General features: G+C 35.3%; 3 protein-coding genes and 1 pseudogene across 3 annotated transcripts; 1 reads left to right on the forward strand and 3 right to left on the reverse strand.

Moving 5' to 3' along the window:
- Positions 1-699: 699 nt before the first annotated feature.
- LOC116130572 (phospholipase SGR2-like) lies at positions 700-2,870 on the reverse strand. The gene is made up of 4 exons (XM_031416290.1): positions 2,790-2,870; positions 2,066-2,169; positions 920-1,014; positions 700-794 (listed from the first exon to the last, which is right to left on the reverse strand). The coding sequence occupies exons 1-4, from the start codon at positions 2,868-2,870 to the stop codon at positions 721-723; spliced, it is 354 nt and encodes a 117-aa protein (XP_031272150.1). The 3' UTR covers positions 700-720.
- Positions 2,772-10,440, reverse strand: LOC116130573 (phospholipase SGR2-like). The gene is given in 13 exon segments (XM_031416291.1): positions 2,772-2,825; positions 3,147-3,201; positions 3,677-3,818; positions 3,821-4,063; positions 4,137-4,202; positions 4,710-4,859; positions 5,816-5,986; positions 7,176-7,226; positions 7,522-7,674; positions 7,772-7,862; positions 8,219-8,319; positions 9,158-9,258; positions 10,326-10,440. Coding segments are annotated over 12 exon segments (1,389 nt in total). The 3' UTR covers positions 2,772-2,825; positions 3,147-3,196.
- Positions 10,441-11,132: 692 nt separating this feature from the next.
- On the reverse strand, positions 11,133-13,545 carry LOC116130574 (annotated as a pseudogene).
- Positions 13,546-18,165: 4,620 nt separating this feature from the next.
- LOC116130575 lies at positions 18,166-19,161 on the forward strand. The gene has a single exon (XM_031416292.1). The coding sequence runs from the start codon at positions 18,166-18,168 to the stop codon at positions 19,159-19,161; it is 996 nt and encodes a 331-aa protein (XP_031272152.1).
- Positions 19,162-19,465: the final 304 nt, after the last annotated feature.

A 19,465-nucleotide genomic window follows, 5' to 3' on the forward strand; every position in this document is an offset into this window, starting at 1 on the left:
CACCCTTAGATACATACATAATATTTAGTTCAAATTGAGGGGAAAAAAAAAATGACACTCCGACGAGTATGGTCAGTCTGGGTTAAGTAAAAAAAGAGCTACACCGAACAAAGTTGAACCTCTGATGAATTTAATCATCATAAAAGTTATTCTCAGAAACGGAATTTTAACTTCTGAAGGAGATATAAAGAACAAAAATGAGTCTTGATTCTGAAGCAAATACCTTAGATACATACATAATATTTAATTCAAATTGAGGGGGAAAAAAATGACACTCCGACGAGTATAGTCAGTCTGGGTTAAGTAAAAAAAGAGCTACACCGAACAAAGTTGAACCTCTGATGAATTTAATCATCATAAAAGTTATTCTCGGAAACAGAATTTTAACTTCTGAGGGAGATATAAAGAACAAAAATGAGTCTTGATTCTGAAGCAAATACAATACTTAACTCTAAATTCAAACTGGTCATTGTATATTCACTATGCATGTATATATTGACATTATTAATTAGTCTGAGCAAGGGAGTGAAAGCATAATCCAATAAAGCTCAGTTTATAAACATGTAGCATAGTCTATATTACAAAGTTGAGAAATGAAAAGCCTGACCACCATCATGCTCTATAGTAAGTGTAAAAAAACAAGATAAGCCCAAAAACTGAAAGATAAAAAAGAAATATGCCTTTGAAGAAGTTGAAAAGAGAAACTAACAATGAATAGTATCAGAACCCACCCTTACAGAGTTGAATTGGTCCACTATTGCCTGAGAACGAGCAGCTACATCTTAAGTAAATTCGTAACTCACATATATAAGGATGTATTAGAAAGTGGGAAAATTTCTTTTAAACAAAAAATGCTCCACAAAGAGAGAAAGAGGAAAAATTTTAAAACCTTAATTGTGTGGTGCTATAGGGAGCTTACCTGGAACCCATATATGCAGCCTCTTTCCACCTCTATGGTAAGGGATAATAACTGGACGTACGGTGAGGAACTCTTTACAAACAAGTGGTTCTACTCTGTATAAGAAACCACAACACAACATCCATAATACTTTCCAGATTTATAAATATTAAAGACAAAAATAGAAAAGAAAAAAACATATAAAAACATACATGTCATTCACAAAAAATAAAGCATTCGAAATAATCATAGTCACATTGGTTTTGTTCTGAGTCAAGAAATGTGCAAACGCATGTGTAACATGAGTTACTGGATTCTTTTCACCTTGTGCAAGACTTTGTGGCATTTAATAAAATACTCAAATGTGCAAACTTTGAACCAAATAAATATTTTTTAATTTGATTTAACAAGAGGATGTAAGCAAAGGTGGGACATTAGGAAGAAAAAACCATAAACTTGTAAGAGAGCAAAGAGAGAGAGAGAGAGAAAAAAGAAACAGGGAGAAATAGCAAAAGACTAAACTCTTTTTTCCAATATTCTTGATTTTTGTTTATTCTACCTTTACTATTACCTAATAGACATTTAAAATGTTCACATCAAGTTTCTCATTAAACTTTGTTCACATATACAAAAAAAGTCCGAATAAACAGATGGTGATTTTTCTTATAAGAAACTGATAATATGTATTGGAACAACATGAGTTACACCGGTGGACAAGCTGCCAACAAAAGAACAAAAAAAATCAGGGTAGGGATAACAAATCTATACAAGAGAAGAAAATAAAAACTATGCAGTGATAATTTTCCTTATCCTGGCCAAATGAAACCAAATTATAAATATTAACCCAAAACCTCTTCCCAGTTAAGATGTATAAACAAAAAAGAACAATCTTATTCATGAAGAAAAGTTAAATAGTCAAAATCTATCATATAATTCCCACTGTTACTTCTCTTTGCTTAGCAAAAACCAAAGGTGATTTCGAAACGTTAAATAAAATGGTTCCTCATTACATTCACAGGCATTCACAGTGTCAGTGAGGTGTTTCAAATAATAATTGACATGCCATTATTGCAGCATTTTATGGCGAAATACAGTCCACCACTTAAAAGGTCAGAAAAAAATAAATAGAGCATACTGTAGCATTGATATGGATGTGCAAAGACAAACCTATATGCTACAGGATCATATGGGTGAAAAATGTTGAACATTTGACGACAAACCAGCATCTCTTCAATTATATTTTCTTCATCCATATAATCTTTGCCCTTCTCCTGAACAGAGAAGGAAAAAACAACTAAAAAACTGGATTTCTAGAGCTTCAAGTATGGAAGCAAGTATAATAGAAGTTCCAAAGAAAAAAGCAGAAACTAAAATTAAAATCAACAAAAGATGAAGATGTTTAGAGGATGGTTGAAAATACGAATTTTTTGTGTTGAAAATGCATGGTTGCCTGAACTAGCAGCAAAATACACAAGAATTTATTACATATTACATATCTATGAGCTTCTAAAAAAACATATAATAAAAACTGCCAAAGTTACCAGCAAAGTAATGAAAAGAAATTCTTCTAACTAATCATAATTTATCCTGAATTTCCCACTCAAATTGATGTAAAATCAAGTCCAATAACGAAAACGTGAAAACCTTTAAACTTCAGTAAAGATCTAATGAGATTCTAAAGATGAAAGCATTTCTCAAAACCGTGAGGAACAAAAGTATACTTCATTATCCACACCCATGGCCAAATGATATAAATATTTACAAATATACAAAATACTTCTCTGAATGTCATGTCGCAACAGTGAGAATATTCACTCATCAAAATTTCAATCATACAAGTGTATTGTGGATTACCTATTCCAATACGGGTATTTCAGAGGGCAAGAAAGACACCAAGAGCTGATCCAACAGCAAAGAATGTGTCAACCTGATATGTAAGAATTAATGTCAAATCAGTCACAAGATTCACCATCTTAAATTTATAGCTCGTAAGAAGTTCTGTTTCTGACCTTGAATTCGAGCTTTGTGTACTTAATATAAGGGGTATAACTCTTTGGTTCATCATCTAGCATAGGTTCAAGCTTCTCAGAAATGGATTGCTTTGGCTCAGTGGCAAGCAACTCATTTTTATCTGTTTATGCAGCCAATAAAACCCAGAGATATTAAGACACAAGAGCCCCTTCCATAACATAGAACCAAAAATAGAATGTGAAGATCAAAGATTAACCCAATGCAAGCCTACACGTACCTCTACGTTGATTGTACGATTCCAGCTCTGCTATTTTGGATTCCAGGGAATCAATCTAAAACACAGAAAATTTCATTAAAAAGTGGTGTTTATTACTATGCGTTAGAAGTTGAATTTGTCCCACATCGCCTTAATAGTTGGTTGTTATAGTTTATATAAGTGATTGGGTTCCCTCCTCCATTAAGCTAGCTTTAGGGAGTGAGTTCTATCCAAGTCCACTTTATCTTGGTATCAGAGCCACGTTTGTTTCTCTCCCCTCTTTGGTTGAGGCGATACTGGGTTTGGACCTTGACCTTGCACGCCAAGCGTGAGGGAGGGTGTTAGAAGTTGAATTTGTCCCACATCGCCTCAATAGTTGGCTGTTATAGTATATATAAGTGATTGGGTTCCCTCCTCCATTGAGCTAACTTTTGGGAGTGAGTTCTACCCAAGCCCACTTTATCATTATGAACCAAAGATTTCACAAAAAGTATCTGGCATGAAAAGGTCAATTTTATATCCTTGGCTCGTTAAACAAGATGTGACCATACTTATGACCATATCTTCTTTAGCTGTTTGCTCAGAGTCTATAGCTGTTGCAGTATCTGACACAACAGTACCCACAAGAGAAGAAAAATCTTCAGCAGGTGCTTCCTCGTGCTCTAGATGAGTTGATTGTACACTCATCAAATCTTGTCCTCATCAGCAGACCCCACCTTATCCTCAGATTCATTTGTCTTAGTGGAGCTTTTACCCTTCAGATCAGCTGAAGAGCCACCATTAGAAGGTTGATTGTTCATAGCATGGGAAGATTCTTCAATGGTATCTTGTTGTTCCTTGTACCTCCAATCCATTGGAAATGGGGATGATAGATTCTCTTGATGGGAGAGGATGTCATACGAGAGGACACTTCCCAAGGAATGACCATATATAGAAACCTAAACAAATGTTAATATAAGCTAAATTGTCACTTAATCATTACAGCCTAACAAAGAGATATTAGCTGCATACCTTTCCGTCATAACCAGGATTTCGTTTAAGAAATTTCAGATATAACCAATTTAATTGGTTTGAAACCTGGAGGAGCAGAAGTGCATCTTCATCAGTTCAAACTTCAAACAAATTTCAAATTTCAACCTTAACAGGCTGAAATGTGACTGTTTTCTGCTCAAGACATCAGCTAAATTTTTCTTTTTTTAAGACTACAAAGAATTAGAGCATAATATTTGCCAAAAGAAAATGTGACTGTCTATGCTCAAGATATCTCCAACAGACCAATGTTCCTGTTTAGTGTGCATAGGATGAGAAGCAATTTTAAAACTTTTTTTTGATAGGAAACTTAGACGTATACTGCTTTGGAGAAACTTAGATAGTTGATCAGGTATCCACTACTACAAAACAACCAATCTAATTATGGTCTAAAGCTTTAGAAAGACTATCATGAACCTGTGCAGAAAAATGTCATTTTAAACAAGGAACCTGGATTGAAATAAGCTTTATAGTTGAATAATGAAACAGCTTAGTCATTGGGAAATAGAAATGAAAGAAGAGAAGGTGAGAAATTGGAAACAAGATAAGCAGTACCGAGTTGATAATATCCTGACAGTAGATGGGGCTCATGTAGTATAACACATCATGAACTGTTGCACTCAGCATGACATGGAAACCCCGTACACCATCTAAAGTAATCTTTTCAACTGCAGTTTCGCAACTGAGCTTCAAACGTTTTCTCCACTGTAACACAAATACAGTGGCATAAGAAACACACTTCAATGTACCGAATAGCACCAATATAAGAAAAAAAGAGAGAAGATTTTGCTATGGAAAAAAATATAAAGTGGTTGAGAATACACACTTCAGCATATAAAATGACAACAATATCAGAAAACAAAAGAGAGAAGATTTAGTTAAGTACCAAAATTATGTAGCAAATCACTGATATCCAGCCGGCTTATAATGATTACTAGATCATTTCAGGAGCCCAAACCCAATACTGTTTCGTATCAGTTCAGATTGACAAGATAAATTCAATCCTTCCTGAGATACTGATTTTGACAGAAATCAAGTTCAATATTACATGACTCTTTTAAACGATTCCAAACTGATGGCAGTAGACTAAAAATTTATGAAAACTGCCCAAAGTAAAAATCATTCCTGATGGAAAATAATTACAAATTTCCACGTGACAAAAAGTAAGCAATTAAGAATAAGTGACGACATGATGGTATATTTGTAAAAATAGACAAATAAGAGATATGCTTCACAACGACATGGTGTTATCATTTCTAATTAGAAAACATAAAAAGAAACTTTCAAATTGAATAAAAACTAGGCATATTGAAATGCCATAAAAACGTTTCATCATCTACATAATATACAAAATGTGCATGCCTCATTCATTGAATATGAAGCAATTACATAACCTATTAACAATATGATCACATAATTTTCTAGTTTTCCAGAAACGGAAGAGAGATTGAGAGAGAAAGAGCCTGTATCCACAAACACACATCTACAAACTCGTCGGCCCATATTAGCTTTACATAAAAAAGAGCCTAATTTCATCAAAACTGCATCAAACATTATGCATTTTCAGATTCTAAACAGCTTGAGATGGGTAATTGACACAAGGGAATCAAACTACATACAGAAGAGAGAGTCAATTAAGTACAAAATAATTTCTTATTCACCTGGCAAGGGATATAAAGAACTCTTTGGGTGCCACGTTGGCGTGTAGTAAGGTGTTGTTCAGCAAGACTTGCTGTGATATGGCGAAAGTTGCCGGCATCATCAACCAAATTAGATTTCTCCAACCTCTGACCAATACCATGTACCATAAAGACAAGGTGCTTAACTGGAACCTATATCAATCAAAACACATAATACAAGATTAAAATCTACTCAAAACATATTATTCTAGTTTAAATAGTATCCACGAGGCTTGTGGTTGGCTCCACATAACAACTCAATTAATTAATTGAGCACATCAAAGGACATGTTAGACCTTAAATATTACTGTTGTTTGTTCCTGTTAGCTTTTAACTTTAAAAATCAATCATTACCCAACAGAGACAACATATTTTAGATGATATCATCATATAATAATTCAATACCAAAATTGAAGGGCAAAAATAAAAATGTGCAACTAAATAAGTCATAATCACTAGCTAAACTTAAGCTCACTTAAAATACAAAGGACATTTACTTTTACTAAGAGAACATAAAAGACAACAACAAACCATTACCTAGATTTAGTTACAAAATGAAGACAGAACACAAACACATTTAACTTTTTATTTAAACAAGATTTATAACATTTAAAAGAACATGAAAAAAACCATTGAATTGAACACCAAAAAAATAAAAATAAATAGAAGTTGAATATATATTCTAATTCATCATATGTTTTAAATTCATAAGAACCACTGTAAATTGCCAAGCTTCTTGGTACCCTAATTCTTTCCATAAACATGATCATGGCAAATACATGGCAGTAGATGCTAGCATCTAAAGGCACCGAAAGCATCACTTAATCCATAAAAAACTGAGAACAACAGGTTTCATTATAGGCCCACAAATATTCCAACACTAGCGGGTGTTTTATTGATGTAATGTTATTTGCGTCTATCGCTTATATTTTACTTGATGTTCATATAATCTACACTTAGATACAATGACCAGCATGTTATAATACTAAGATAGGTGAATCATATACTCGTGTTAGTTTATCTCCTAGAGAATGTCCCCCGTCAGGATTTAATACATATTTGCCTACTCACTCAATCACCATCGCCTACCCAAGGATCATTGTCTACAAAAAAAAAGACAATGCCTTGACTTTTTTACAAATATGACAAATTTAGCCTCCCCAAATAAAACCTCATGTTTTTTATTCAAAAGAACCCCTGAATTTGTAAAGATAATATTCAAATTAATAATCAAGAAAAAATTGCCAAATTGCATTTTAGGGAAACTTAACAATGGCATGCATAATTTTAATGGTGAAAACAAGACAAATAAGAATAAGATTCAGAATGTCAGATTCCATACCTGAGAACAATAATCATCCATTTCCTCTTCTTTCTGCTGATGCAATTCCTCCTGAATGTAGTTGGAAAACACATAAATAACATTACTTCCAATTCTTTAAAAAAAAAATAATGCCCACCAGTCAAAAGTATTTTCAAACCGAAGCAGATCAATTTGATGAAAGACAGAAAGTTCCAACTGAATTTATTTAATCAAGCATAAATTACTTATAATATATTCCAAGAAAAGAAATGCTATTAAACTCCATAACCAGGATCTAATTACATATTCCTGAAGCGTAAGGCACAAATGAAGATGCTAGAAGTTTTTATGCTAGTAAAAATTTAAAAAGGGAAAGATTAGAGACCTGGCTTGGTTTTTTTGACTGGGATTTCGAATAACCACACCTTAACTTAATTCCATTTCCACTGAAACTAATGACACCATAAAAACCAGAAGCATCAACATTGAGCCAAGACTCCCAGGTATCATCCTCGCCAATAAAAAGTGCATAAAGTTCCTACAGCACAACCTCAAAGTACATTAATCTTTTCTATACATATGCAGCAGACATTCAAATCAGGTATTGGAAATTCCCCACACCAGGCAATTACTACTGGGGTAGAGCCTTGTAAATCAACTCGAGCTGCAAAAAGTCCAGAGGTTGAAATCTTCTCGGTGCCAAACCTAGGGAAAGCAAACTTCTTACTGTTCCATACAAAAATGGTAAAACAACGCTAATAATGCAGTTAATTAAAGGAGAGAATGAAAATAAAAGTACAACTTAAAAGATAAAGAAACTGCAGACTGCATGTCAGAAAGCCATCGCATCTAAAATTGCATATATAAAGAGGAATCAATCTAACATCAGCTTTTATATATACACTTCATAATGAGTTTCCTAACCCCAGAGGTCATCTTAATACAAATCACAGGCATACTGACATTATGAACTAGGAAAAGGTCTATATAGATTCCACTATCAAATAACATAATCGTTCACAGTATCAGATTATTGCACCACACTTACTACGATAGCAATCTCTACTCAGCAACATCTTCACGTGGAAGCCAAAAGGCCCTTACGAGCAAACAATGACTCTAGAAACACGTCGATGTCTCCATTCCAATAAACAGGGAAACAATGTCTCTTTACCAAATCTACCTGCAACATTTTAAGGATTGATCTTCAGAAGTATTCTCTGAGTGAGTCATAAAAAAGACGGCTCTTAAATATAAATCAATAATTAAAAATCAAATTTAAAATGTTTTGCCTCAAAACTTCAGAGTTTTGCAGACCAGAATATATATAAATAATTAAAAAGGTCAAAACATAAGTTCTTAAAATAACTAAATGAATAAAGAACAGGAAACATGGCATCCAGATCTACATGACAAAAAATAACAGTAATAATACTAAGAAGTTAATAAATCATGTCTTAAGCCATATTTCACCCTTACTCAACACACACAACAATTACAGCAGAAACCTCAGAAAAAGGGTTACCTCATAAAGTCCTCCCTTTACAGGAACTCCAACCCTTTCTTCTTCATATAGCTGGGATGATAGAGTAATTTATGAGGAAGCAAGACTTGGTTGCTTTTCCAATTTCTTACTGGAACGAGGTTGTTCCTTTGGACCTTCACTACATTCTACATACTCGTTCCACCAACTAGAGAGCAATTCTTCCTCCGTCTGTAAAGGTACATTCAACTGATAAGCATTTAGTCAATTGCATTAGTGAGGAAGACCTGTCTAACAATTGGATGCAAATATTGCTCAACAAAAGTTTCTTAGAACTAAAATCATTTTATATTAAATCACCTATATTGGTTGCTTCTAACCATGTCTCCTGAATATCTCAAGGAAATTTCATAAAATCTTGTATCAGAGCAAACATTAACTAGGAAGAACTTATTTTTTAATCAAAAGAGGTTGATGGTCTAAAAGCCAACCCAAATCCTAATAAAAATTGAAGGAAAAGCATAATCATTTAACAGACCTGCATGAAGGATGCCTCTATCCCAAGAAAATCTCTCATACCAAAACAAAAGTATTCATTCTTTCCCACTATCTCAGTTCGAGGACGTGAAGCAGTTGGCTCTATAGAGTCACAAAAAGAGCAATATTTCATAAAAATTCACACGTATCTTTGATTTGACACAAATATTAATGGCTAAATCTATTAAAGAGACAAAAACCACTAAAATTTGTGTTGCTGCAGCTATTAATCAATTATTTGCTCACAATTGAACCGCCTCTAAGAGGCACTACGACTTAGTCTTCAACACTCTAACAGTACTATATTTATCAAATAAAATATTCCGCATACGACTAACTTATAATAGCTAACAAAGTAACATGCTTACTGAGCCAACAAAGCTCAAATCTAGATAAAAACTTGAAATATCATATGGGTAAAAACAAAGCAAAGTAACCTTGCAATAGAACTCAATGCATACCAATAGCCACTTCTAAATCAAAACAACTAATCACGGTAACAAAGCTCAAACTCCATAGACAACCACAAAACTTTCATATGGGTAAAACCAAATCAAACCAAAGCAAAGAGACCATTGTAAAGCCAAGTGAACTCAATGCAGACATACCCACATCTAAATCACGATGACCAACCAAACTAAAGTTCTTGCTTAGCTAACTGATATTTGTTCAGAGAGAGAACATAAACCATTAGATAGAATATATGTATGCATGCAGGTATGTATTCGCAAGACATATGCAAACAGGCCCCTTAAAACAGGTAACAAACACTCCAAACCATTTATACATTACCATGATGCAAGCTTAAAAAAAAATGTAAAGATTCTTACCAACTGTTTTCGAGGTATATCTCACCAAATTCACGGAGTTGCCCAAAACCCACTGGCTAGAGTCAACTGAATGAACTAGTAACCATAGAAATCAAAGCAACTTGTAATTATATAGAAAGAAGAAGAAAAGTTTTCTAAGAGAAAAAAAAAAAACAAAAAAACAAAAGAACTATGTCCCTGCTTTACTAAAGCTAATCTAATGCCTTTGGAATGAACAGATTAGTGAACCAAAACATCAGAGTAATTTCAAACGAAAATTAAGGCATATAGGGCACTGAGCTAATTCAAATCTGGTAAAGGCTACTATTACAGCTTAACTTTAAAAGTTATGGTTCATACTTTGCATGGGCTTGAAGTCCACTACATAGACGCATTCAGGGGTCCCACTCCCCAGTGAGTGGGCGGCGGTCCCACTTGCCGGTGAGCGGGCAGGGGTGAGGGGGCAGCAAATCATATCATGAAAAATGTTTTAAATGGACATTTGCGTTGGTGTTAAATAGCATAAACTGAATCAGATTATAGGTGAGCTGCATATCTTTAGTATCATCAACTTTTACCAAGTCATATAGGCCATCAATGTAATTTTACCCATTTTATAACTGGGATGGGAAAAGAAAACATTCAAGATGATCCAAAGTACCCAACTAATATTCTCTTAAATGGCTTAGTTGTAACATGAATTAAACCATTTCTTTTAGATGCAACTTACCTTCTCGGTACAAAGAGGTGCACTGAAGTGAAAAAGCAAGCTGAAAACACCGAACTAAGGTCGTGTGGCTGGATGTCTGTCATCACCAAAATGATAACCACGGATGTTAAGTACAGTACTAAAGTACACAAAAAAAATTATCAAACTTCAGGCATGCCATAAAAACTCAAAGAAAAATGATGAGACCATGCAAAATCTATTCCACTTTTTCAAAATATCTGAAAAAGGAACACAGGGGGTATAAAAGTAAAAACAATGGAAAATAACATAAACATGAATCACCTTAAATCGCGTAAACAATAACGCAACGTTATAAGTGTGAGCCATAGCCTTAAAATTTGCAAGGTTATTTTCTACAGATGTTGCTTGAACCCAGATTGAAGAAAGCAAAAGACTCACTTGATGGCTACTCAGTCAGAAGGAAGTTGATGATTAAACAGAATTTCTAAAACACTCTTTAAATTTAAAATTATAGGATTTTGGGGTTTCATCCTGTTTTTCCATTAGTCAGAGCACACTTAAAGCTATATGACTGACTATGAGAGTGTTTCACATTCACAGCTGGTACCCGACTTTCCTCTTGCAGTCCTCCATCCACGAGTTTTTCTTTTTTTTTACCTTCATCCTGAAAGAAGAAACTTCCACTTCTTACTTTCTGTGACGCAGGGACTGGCAAGATGCTAGAAACAGCTTGTGAAGTATCCTTGCCCTAATATGACCAAAGGGAGACCAGAGATGGCATTAGCACAACAGAAAACACACTATGCCCCCCAACTTGAGTTTCATGGTCCGAATGAGCCATTGCTAGGAGTAACTTATGAAACAAAGCATCAGGAAAAGCCTGAAACAGAAATCCTCAAAAATTAGGAGTGCGTTTGGTTTATTATTTTGGATAGGATTTTGGGAATAATATTAGGTAGTTGAATAGGGGAGTATTACGAGGTAAACTTTAAAAATTTCTAAAAAACCCCTTAGGTTTGCTAATTTAATTAAACACCCCAATATATAAAAATTGTGTAAAATGACAAAAACACCCCCACCACCCGCAGTACCAGATTCCGGCCACCATCGCTGGAATTTGTCTAGAAAATTGCGTTACGACACAGACTGGTTTCCGGCTAGATCCACCACAGATCTGGCCGAAAAAGGCCAGATGTGGTCGTCGACTGTCGCAAAGGTCCATCTTTGGCTGTCGCTGATGGCCAGATCGGTGAATAACCGGCCATTTCCGGTCGTGGTGTAAGCCGTTGAGACAGATTCCGGCTACCACCTGGCAAGTATGGGTGGTGGGGGTGTTTTTGCCAATTTTTAAACTTTTTTTCTGGGGGTATTTAATGAAATTAATAAACTTAAGGGGTCTAAAAGTAATTAAAAAAATACACTGCTAGAATCTGGCAAGTATGGGTGGTGGGGGTGTTTTTGCTAATTTTCAAACTTTTTTTTCTGGGGGTCTTTAATGAAATTAATAAACTTAAGAGGTCTAAAAGTAATTAAAAAAATACACTAATATTTCTCAAATAATGTGCCAAACAATATTTGGGGAATAAGATTGGGAATACGGGTAGAAATATTGAACCAAACGCACCCTAGATGTTTCTTCAAATTTCTGAAAACTGAACAGTATATTGCAATTTCAACAAGTACACTTGCCTTCTTTTAATATGATATGTTCGGGATGGAAGGGACAATCTGAGCAGTCCTATGAACAGCCGAGATTGTTGTTCTAGCAATAACAGTATTATTTGAAATATTCTCTAGCAAACTAGACATCATATCAAGAATGGGTCCTGCATTGCCAACCCGTTAAGTACAAACAATTGTGTAACAGTTGCATATATGGCATGCCTGCATAAATATTTTTAACTCACACTTCAAAAAATAAAAAACATAAACAATCACAAACCTTCTTTGACAGCTCTGAAATGCAATTTTCTGAGGCATATTGAAGACCAGCATTCCATTTAACCATATCATCCACAGCATTAGATAATTCAGCTGTATTTTGCAGGCATTTTCGCAACTGTTTAATCAAGTTTGGTTATTGCACCAATGATAGCAACAGAGGCCTGCAACTTTGCATTTTGCATGAGTTGTGTGGCAACGTCAACAATATGAATCTGTACAAATGTTGTTTGGCAACATTCTTATGATCCAAGTGCTTGATCAAGATAGATAGCAACAGGTGGGAGTTTCCTCCTGGAGATTAAACAAAAAAAAAAGTTCATATCAATTATATCCACAGAAAAACTAAAAAAAAAATAATTGCAACACGATGGAGCATTAAGATTCCATATGTAACCTGATTCCTCCAAAAGAGACTACAAGTACAATATAACAAAACAAGCAACTCCTGTATCTGATGACCAATGATTTTCTACATCAAAATGATGGAAAAGGGGTTCAAGTACACACCTCACTGTTGTAGCTTCCTTAGCCAACCTAGCTATATTATTCAAGCAAACTTTGGACCAGCAAGAGAGGCTCTTGGAAGTGTCACTTTAAAATTGGCATATAAAGTTAAGTATGTTAACTACATTTAAGAAATCTCCTTATATAAAGAATATATACCCAAGAAGTAAAAATAGATGCCTTACGTTGTTGAATACATATCAGGATTAGTCACAAGGTTCTGGAGAGAAGAAACCCTCGTACTCATATCTGGAAAAGATGAGCCATGAGATTCTCCTTTAAGCACCCCTTGAACACACTGGTCCAGAGATTGAGAATGTTGCCTCCCTTCCTTACCATCCTCTGGTTTAATTTGAAGATCGAGGTAGTTCTCTGTTGCGAACCCACTCCGTTTTACTATTCAATCATCCACAAATTACCAGCATCAGAGTATTCAACCATTAATTGTAAACACTCTAAAACATCCAGAACTTCAAAGAATGTATTCCATGGCAAAGTTCAGAATTACATTCACGTATGAACTATATCTCAACACCAGAATTCAATCAACAAACAACAATGAAAATAAATGGAAACTAATACGCTGGACTTCGAGGGCCAGCTACCTCCCCTTTTACTCTATTCTCTCTTGATGCCTTTTCAACCTCTGCTGCTCCCTTTTATTCATTTCCTTCCCTAACAGAATTCAATTCTCAGCCAGTTATCTGTCGCCGCCTGTCCATTCCACCTTTTTGCTTCTCTTCACACTTTAGCTGCTCCCTTTATCACAATTGATTCCCTAGTGCTTCTTCCCACGCCTCTTATTATAAACCCTCACTTCACGTGTTGTATCATTCTCCAAAGTCACGGAAATAATCTATTTCAGAATGGAAAATTACTTCAAATTAATATGAAAAGCAAACATTGTGCACACTTGCTAGTGTACCTCATAGTCCAACTTAAAATATAATAAGGAAAAAAAATGTTTCCCAAAATTCACCTCTAAACTAGATGACATTAATTATATATATCACGTAAGAAAAAAACACTAATAAGAACCAACAAGAGGAAAAGCAAACTCACATTGTCAAAGTCCATTGAGATATGTGATTGCTCACCCATGAACCACACCTAAGCATAGGAAGCGAGAAAAGATTATTAAAAGTGGCATAACATTAACAAATGAAATCTCTACATTTGAACCAAAAAATAATTAAGTTTGTCAATAGAATATGTTGGAGTTATGAGAAAAGAATTTAATAATTATCTATTCATGTATTAAAGTCCAATTGATAAAATCAATTCAACATCTTCTGAGTCTGATAAAGGGGCCTGTTGACAAGTAGAAGAAGTGACAGACAATGTGATCCAAAAAGGTAATGCAGAGAACCAGCTTGCTACTAGAAGCAGATTTCATGTTCAATCACTGTCTCCCACAAGCAGGAAAAAGTGATGCCACACCCACATTCTTAAACAAGGAATGCAAGTCCAAAGCCAAAAATTATTCTTATTCACAAAAAGGTTAGCTTGTCTTGTTTTAGTTAGATTTTAATTAAAATTGATTAGGTCTTTATTATCTCCCATGTAAGAAGGACTAGAAGTGTAGGACTTGGACTCCTATGTACCTAACCTTACCAAATCCATACTTCAGCAATCATGTTAAGTCCTCTCATCAAATGCCTTAGAAAAGTTTAGAAGTAAGAAAAAGTAAAAGATTACAAAAAAAGTCTACACAGCTAAAAAATGGTTAAGGCATTTTGAAGCAAATATAAGTACCAAAAACCAATTAAATTACAACAGTCTGCATAAAAATATTTTAAATTACAACAGTCTGTGTAAATAGATTTTAAGCATCACAAGAAAGAAGAATTTATAAAAAGAAACTTAAAAGAATTGGCCATAAAGATTAATGTGCATTAAGTCTGATTGTATGTGTATCTAAATGTGCATTTACAAAGCTAGGCAAATAAATTGTACCATGTTAGAGAGAGCTTGCATTCCAGCAGGAATGTGCATTAAGTCTGTGCATTCACAAAGCAATACACTAGGTAAATAAACTGTACCATGTTTGCGAGAGCTTGCATTCCAGCACTCCAGTAATACACTAATATGTGCACCAGGTGTCCGCTAAATCAGCACAAAAAACCTGATTGGGGTATCAAAAGCTAAACAAAATCTAGAATAAATTTGTGATTTTGAATTTAATTTTAGAGCTGGTACACCAAATATAGTACATCTAGGAAATCCAACAGCCACAAATAAAAAGGGGAAATGTACTCTTAATACCAAATAATAAACAGTATCATAGGTGACAAGAACATATCTTCAGTATACTTAGTTTCCTACATGAGCTTGCTTTCAATCTTCTTGCCCTCTTCTAACAAGGATATTAAATCATTCATTATGCCTTCAGAGAAAGTATAATCATCGACATTAAAAAAACACAAACATAAAAGCATTAGACTTCAAAATGGAGTAATGTTTAAAGCAAGAAGTTCATAATAATATTTTCATGTTTCTTGACAATAAAAACATATGCATTTTTTGAAGCCAGGTAAAAGTACATTCCTTGGTAATGGTAACTACACATGTAAATATTAGGCACAATTAGACACGAGTCATGTTGTATCCATTATTGTCTACAACGCCAATTTTTTAATTCAAGGAGTATTATGCAAATCATTGATAGTATTTTGTTTTGTTTTTTTCCAGGAAACAAGAAATTTTGTATTATGAAAAAATAACAAACAAGCTGACCAACAAAAGAAGGAAAAGCTGTCCTAAAGTTTCAAAAACTATAGAAGAGAAAAGTCAACTCAAATCTATTGACATATGAAACCCTAGCCTAGAAATCAAGAAAAACCTTTTCCGATTAGGTTATTGAAGCTCCCAACTTTGAAGAATAAAGAACAATGAAAGATTAAGAATAGAAAAGAAAAATACATCACACTTACTTCTGCTCCTTACATGATGATAAGAATTTCTTATAGATGCAGGCCACAACTTTTACAGATAAAAAGTTCTCATTCCGTAAATCCTTGTAACATCTTTGCTCTAGCTGATTAGTAACCTGTGCAGACAAGATACTGAAAGATTAAGAATAGAACTANGAGTGTTGTAGATTGTTGTAGATAATCATGCAAAATCTTACAGATATTGCATGATTAAGTGAATAAATCTATAATAGGATATTATGATTGTAATCAATACATAATAGGAACAAATCTGTAAAATAAGAAGTTAGATTTTTTATTTCCTAGATTAGTTCTTTATTTTCCTATATATTGATGTATAATTTGTCAATGCAATACATAAGAAAATTACAATCAGTTCTCTGTTTGTAACAGGGTGGATAGAGAAGTTGTTTGTGTTGAATCCAAGAGTGCTTTGGAGGGTAACTGAGTTTCTTCAAGGGTAGGTGAAAATAGGAAGGACACAATCTACGATGGTGTGGATAAGGGTCGGGAGGTTGTAGGGGCACCTATTGCTATAGAAAAATCAGGCCAAAATGATGTGTTATTTGCTAAAGGTGAGTTCAATCCAAAGTTACGGAGCTGCTCTGATGGAAAGAGGAGATTTTATGAAAATATGGCAGCGAATGTTGATGAGATTTCTAAGGATTACCCCCTTCTCCCAAGCAAAGTGGTGGATGGAGGGAATAAAATTGAGAAGCCAAATGGTTGTGGTGATGAAAAATAGGTGAAAAGGGAGGAAAAACGAGCTTGGACAAGTGTTCTTGTCTCAAAGAGGTCTGATATTTCCCTTGAATATGTCAAACCAAATATGAGCAAGGAAGGTGGTAAGTTTAGAATTTCAATCCCTACTGAAATTGCGGCTTTAGGAATAGACAAATGGAATAATTGTCTAGTCGGGTTTTTCCTTGGGAAGAAATTGTCGTTTTACCAAGTAAAGAGCTATGTTGATAGAAATTTGAGTCGTTTTGGAGCTGTGGGGGTCACTTCAGATGGGCATGGGGGCTATTTGCTCAAGTTCCCAGATGAGGTTACTAAAATGGATGTGTTGGAGGGTGGTCCATGGTTCATAGGAAGGCAGCCTTTCTTTTTGAAGTTATGAACTCCTAATTTGTCGTTGGGCATGAATGAGATTACTAGGGTACATGGGTGAAATTCTACGGTATCCCTCTTGAGTTATGGACCCCCAAGGGTTTAAGTCATATAGCAAGTGTAATAGACACCCCTCTTTATATGGACAATATTATCGAATCGGGCGAAAGGCTTGAATTTGCTCAAGTGTGCGTTGAGATGGATTCTTCGACAGAGTTTAAGGAGGAATTTGAGCTAGAGATGCCAAGTGGTGAGATTGCATTAGTTAAGGTGGAATATGCATGGAAGCCATTTACCTGTGCTTGGTGCAAAACGTTTGGGCACCTTCAAAGAAACTGTCATTTGATTCCTAAGGAAACCAGACCGTTGTTACACAAAAAGCCGACTTCTCCTCATGTGCAAGAATGGAGATAAGTTGCTAGTAAGAAGAATATGAGTGTCCCTCGCGAAGTAAGTCAGCAAAAGGTAGAGGGAAAGAAGGAAGGTAAGGTCCTTAAACCTTGTGAGAATGTGAACCAATTTGAGGTGCTATCTGAAGAGGGTGAGGAAAAGAGAGATGTTGCTGACGAGGAGGAGAGGAAGAGCGGGAATGGTATTGAGGAAGGGTTGGAAAGTGAAACAGAGTGTGGTAGAGCGGTTTTGGGAGAGGAAGCTACGAATGCAAATGAGGATAGAGAGGAGAGAACTCCAACTATCAAGGATGTTTCCTTGAATATGTTTGAGGACGGTGACATGGGAACTAGCTCTCCAATTTGTCAACCGTTTGGGAACCTGGTACGCGTGGATGAAAAGGAAGGATTGGAGAAGGAAAAGGGAAGTCTTTCTAAGAATAAAAGGAAGAAACTAGCAAAGAAGGCAAGAACTCCACCGAAACTACCTCATAGCCATGGTTAAAGTTGCTGCGTGAAATATTAGGGGGCTTAATTCCCCCATTAAACAAAAAGAGGTAAGGAATCTTATTAGTAACAATACTTTAAGTTTATGTACTGTTTTGGAGACTAGGGTTAGGGCGAATAATATGGATGTTGTTAGTAAAATGGTGTTCTGCAATTGGGCTATGGTTGAGAACTATTGTTTTTGTAAAAGGGGGAGAATTTGGGTGGGTTGGGATAGAGATATTTTGCATGTGCAGGTTATCCAAACTTCAGCTCAAGCAATTTTTTGTAAGGTTAGAATTTTGAAAGATAATTCCATGCTCTTTTGTTCTATTGTCTATGAGATGACTAGTGTAGGGGAAAGGAAGGAGCTATGGAAGGAACTTATTCACCATGCCAATGTTAGCCAACGTGAGCCATGGGTTATTATAGGTGACTTTAATGCGGTTAGATTTTCAGGGGAAAAGAAAGGAGGTTCTAATCAATGGAATTCGCAATGTGAAGAGTTTAATGACATGTGTGAGGAAGCTGATATTGATGATCTTAATGCCATTGGGTCATTCTTCACTTGGAATAACAGAGGAGAGCTCAATAGAAGGATTTGGTGCAAACTTGATCGGGTGATGTGTGATGAGCATTGGAGCAGCAGGTTTCCCAACTCTTTTGCATCCTTCCTTACTCCGGGCATATCGGACCATTGCCCAATGGTGTTTGATAGTGGGCTGAACTTTCAAGGTAAGAAATCCCCATTCAAGTTTTTCAACTTCTGGGCGGAGCATGAAGACTTTTTATCTATGGTGGAGAGAGTGTGGAGTTTGGAGGTGGAGGGTAACCCCATGTATAGGCTGGTCTTTAAGCTAAAAGCGTTGAAGGTTGAGCTTAAGAGACTAAATAGAAAGGAGTTTTGGAACATTTCGAAAATAGTGAAATCTGCTAGAGATGATCTAGCCCAATTCCAAGAAAGGCTTGTTGTGGATCCAGTTGATGGTGCTCTTTTGCAAGAGGAGAAAGTTAAGGTGGAAAAGATGGTCAAGCTTTCAAAAGTCGAAGAATCATTAGCCAAGCAAAAGTCTAGGGTTAAATGGTTACGCGAAAGGGATGCCAACACTTTTTACTTCTTTAAATCGATTGCTAGATGAAGGAATAGAAATAAGATTGTGTCCTTAGAAATTGGGGAAGTTTCGGTTACTAGTGATCAAGATAGAATCAAAGAGGAGTTTGTGTCTTTCTACTCAAATCTTTTCGAAGATAAGTGTGCGGGCGTTTCCTATGAAGTAATGGAGGAACTTATCACCCCTGTTATTTTGGAGGAGGAGGCCAACTCCATGATTAGTGAGGTTTCCAAAGAAGAGATTCAAGACACCATGTTTGGAATGAGTAAAGACAAAGCACCGGGGCCAGATGGTTATGGAGCTTTTTTCTTTAAAAAAGCTTGGGATATTG

The sequence above is a fragment of the Pistacia vera genome, unplaced genomic scaffold (assembly GCF_008641045.1).
Source record: "Pistacia vera cultivar Batoury unplaced genomic scaffold, PisVer_v2 Contig223, whole genome shotgun sequence".
Classification (NCBI taxonomy): Eukaryota; Viridiplantae; Streptophyta; class Magnoliopsida; order Sapindales; family Anacardiaceae; genus Pistacia; species Pistacia vera.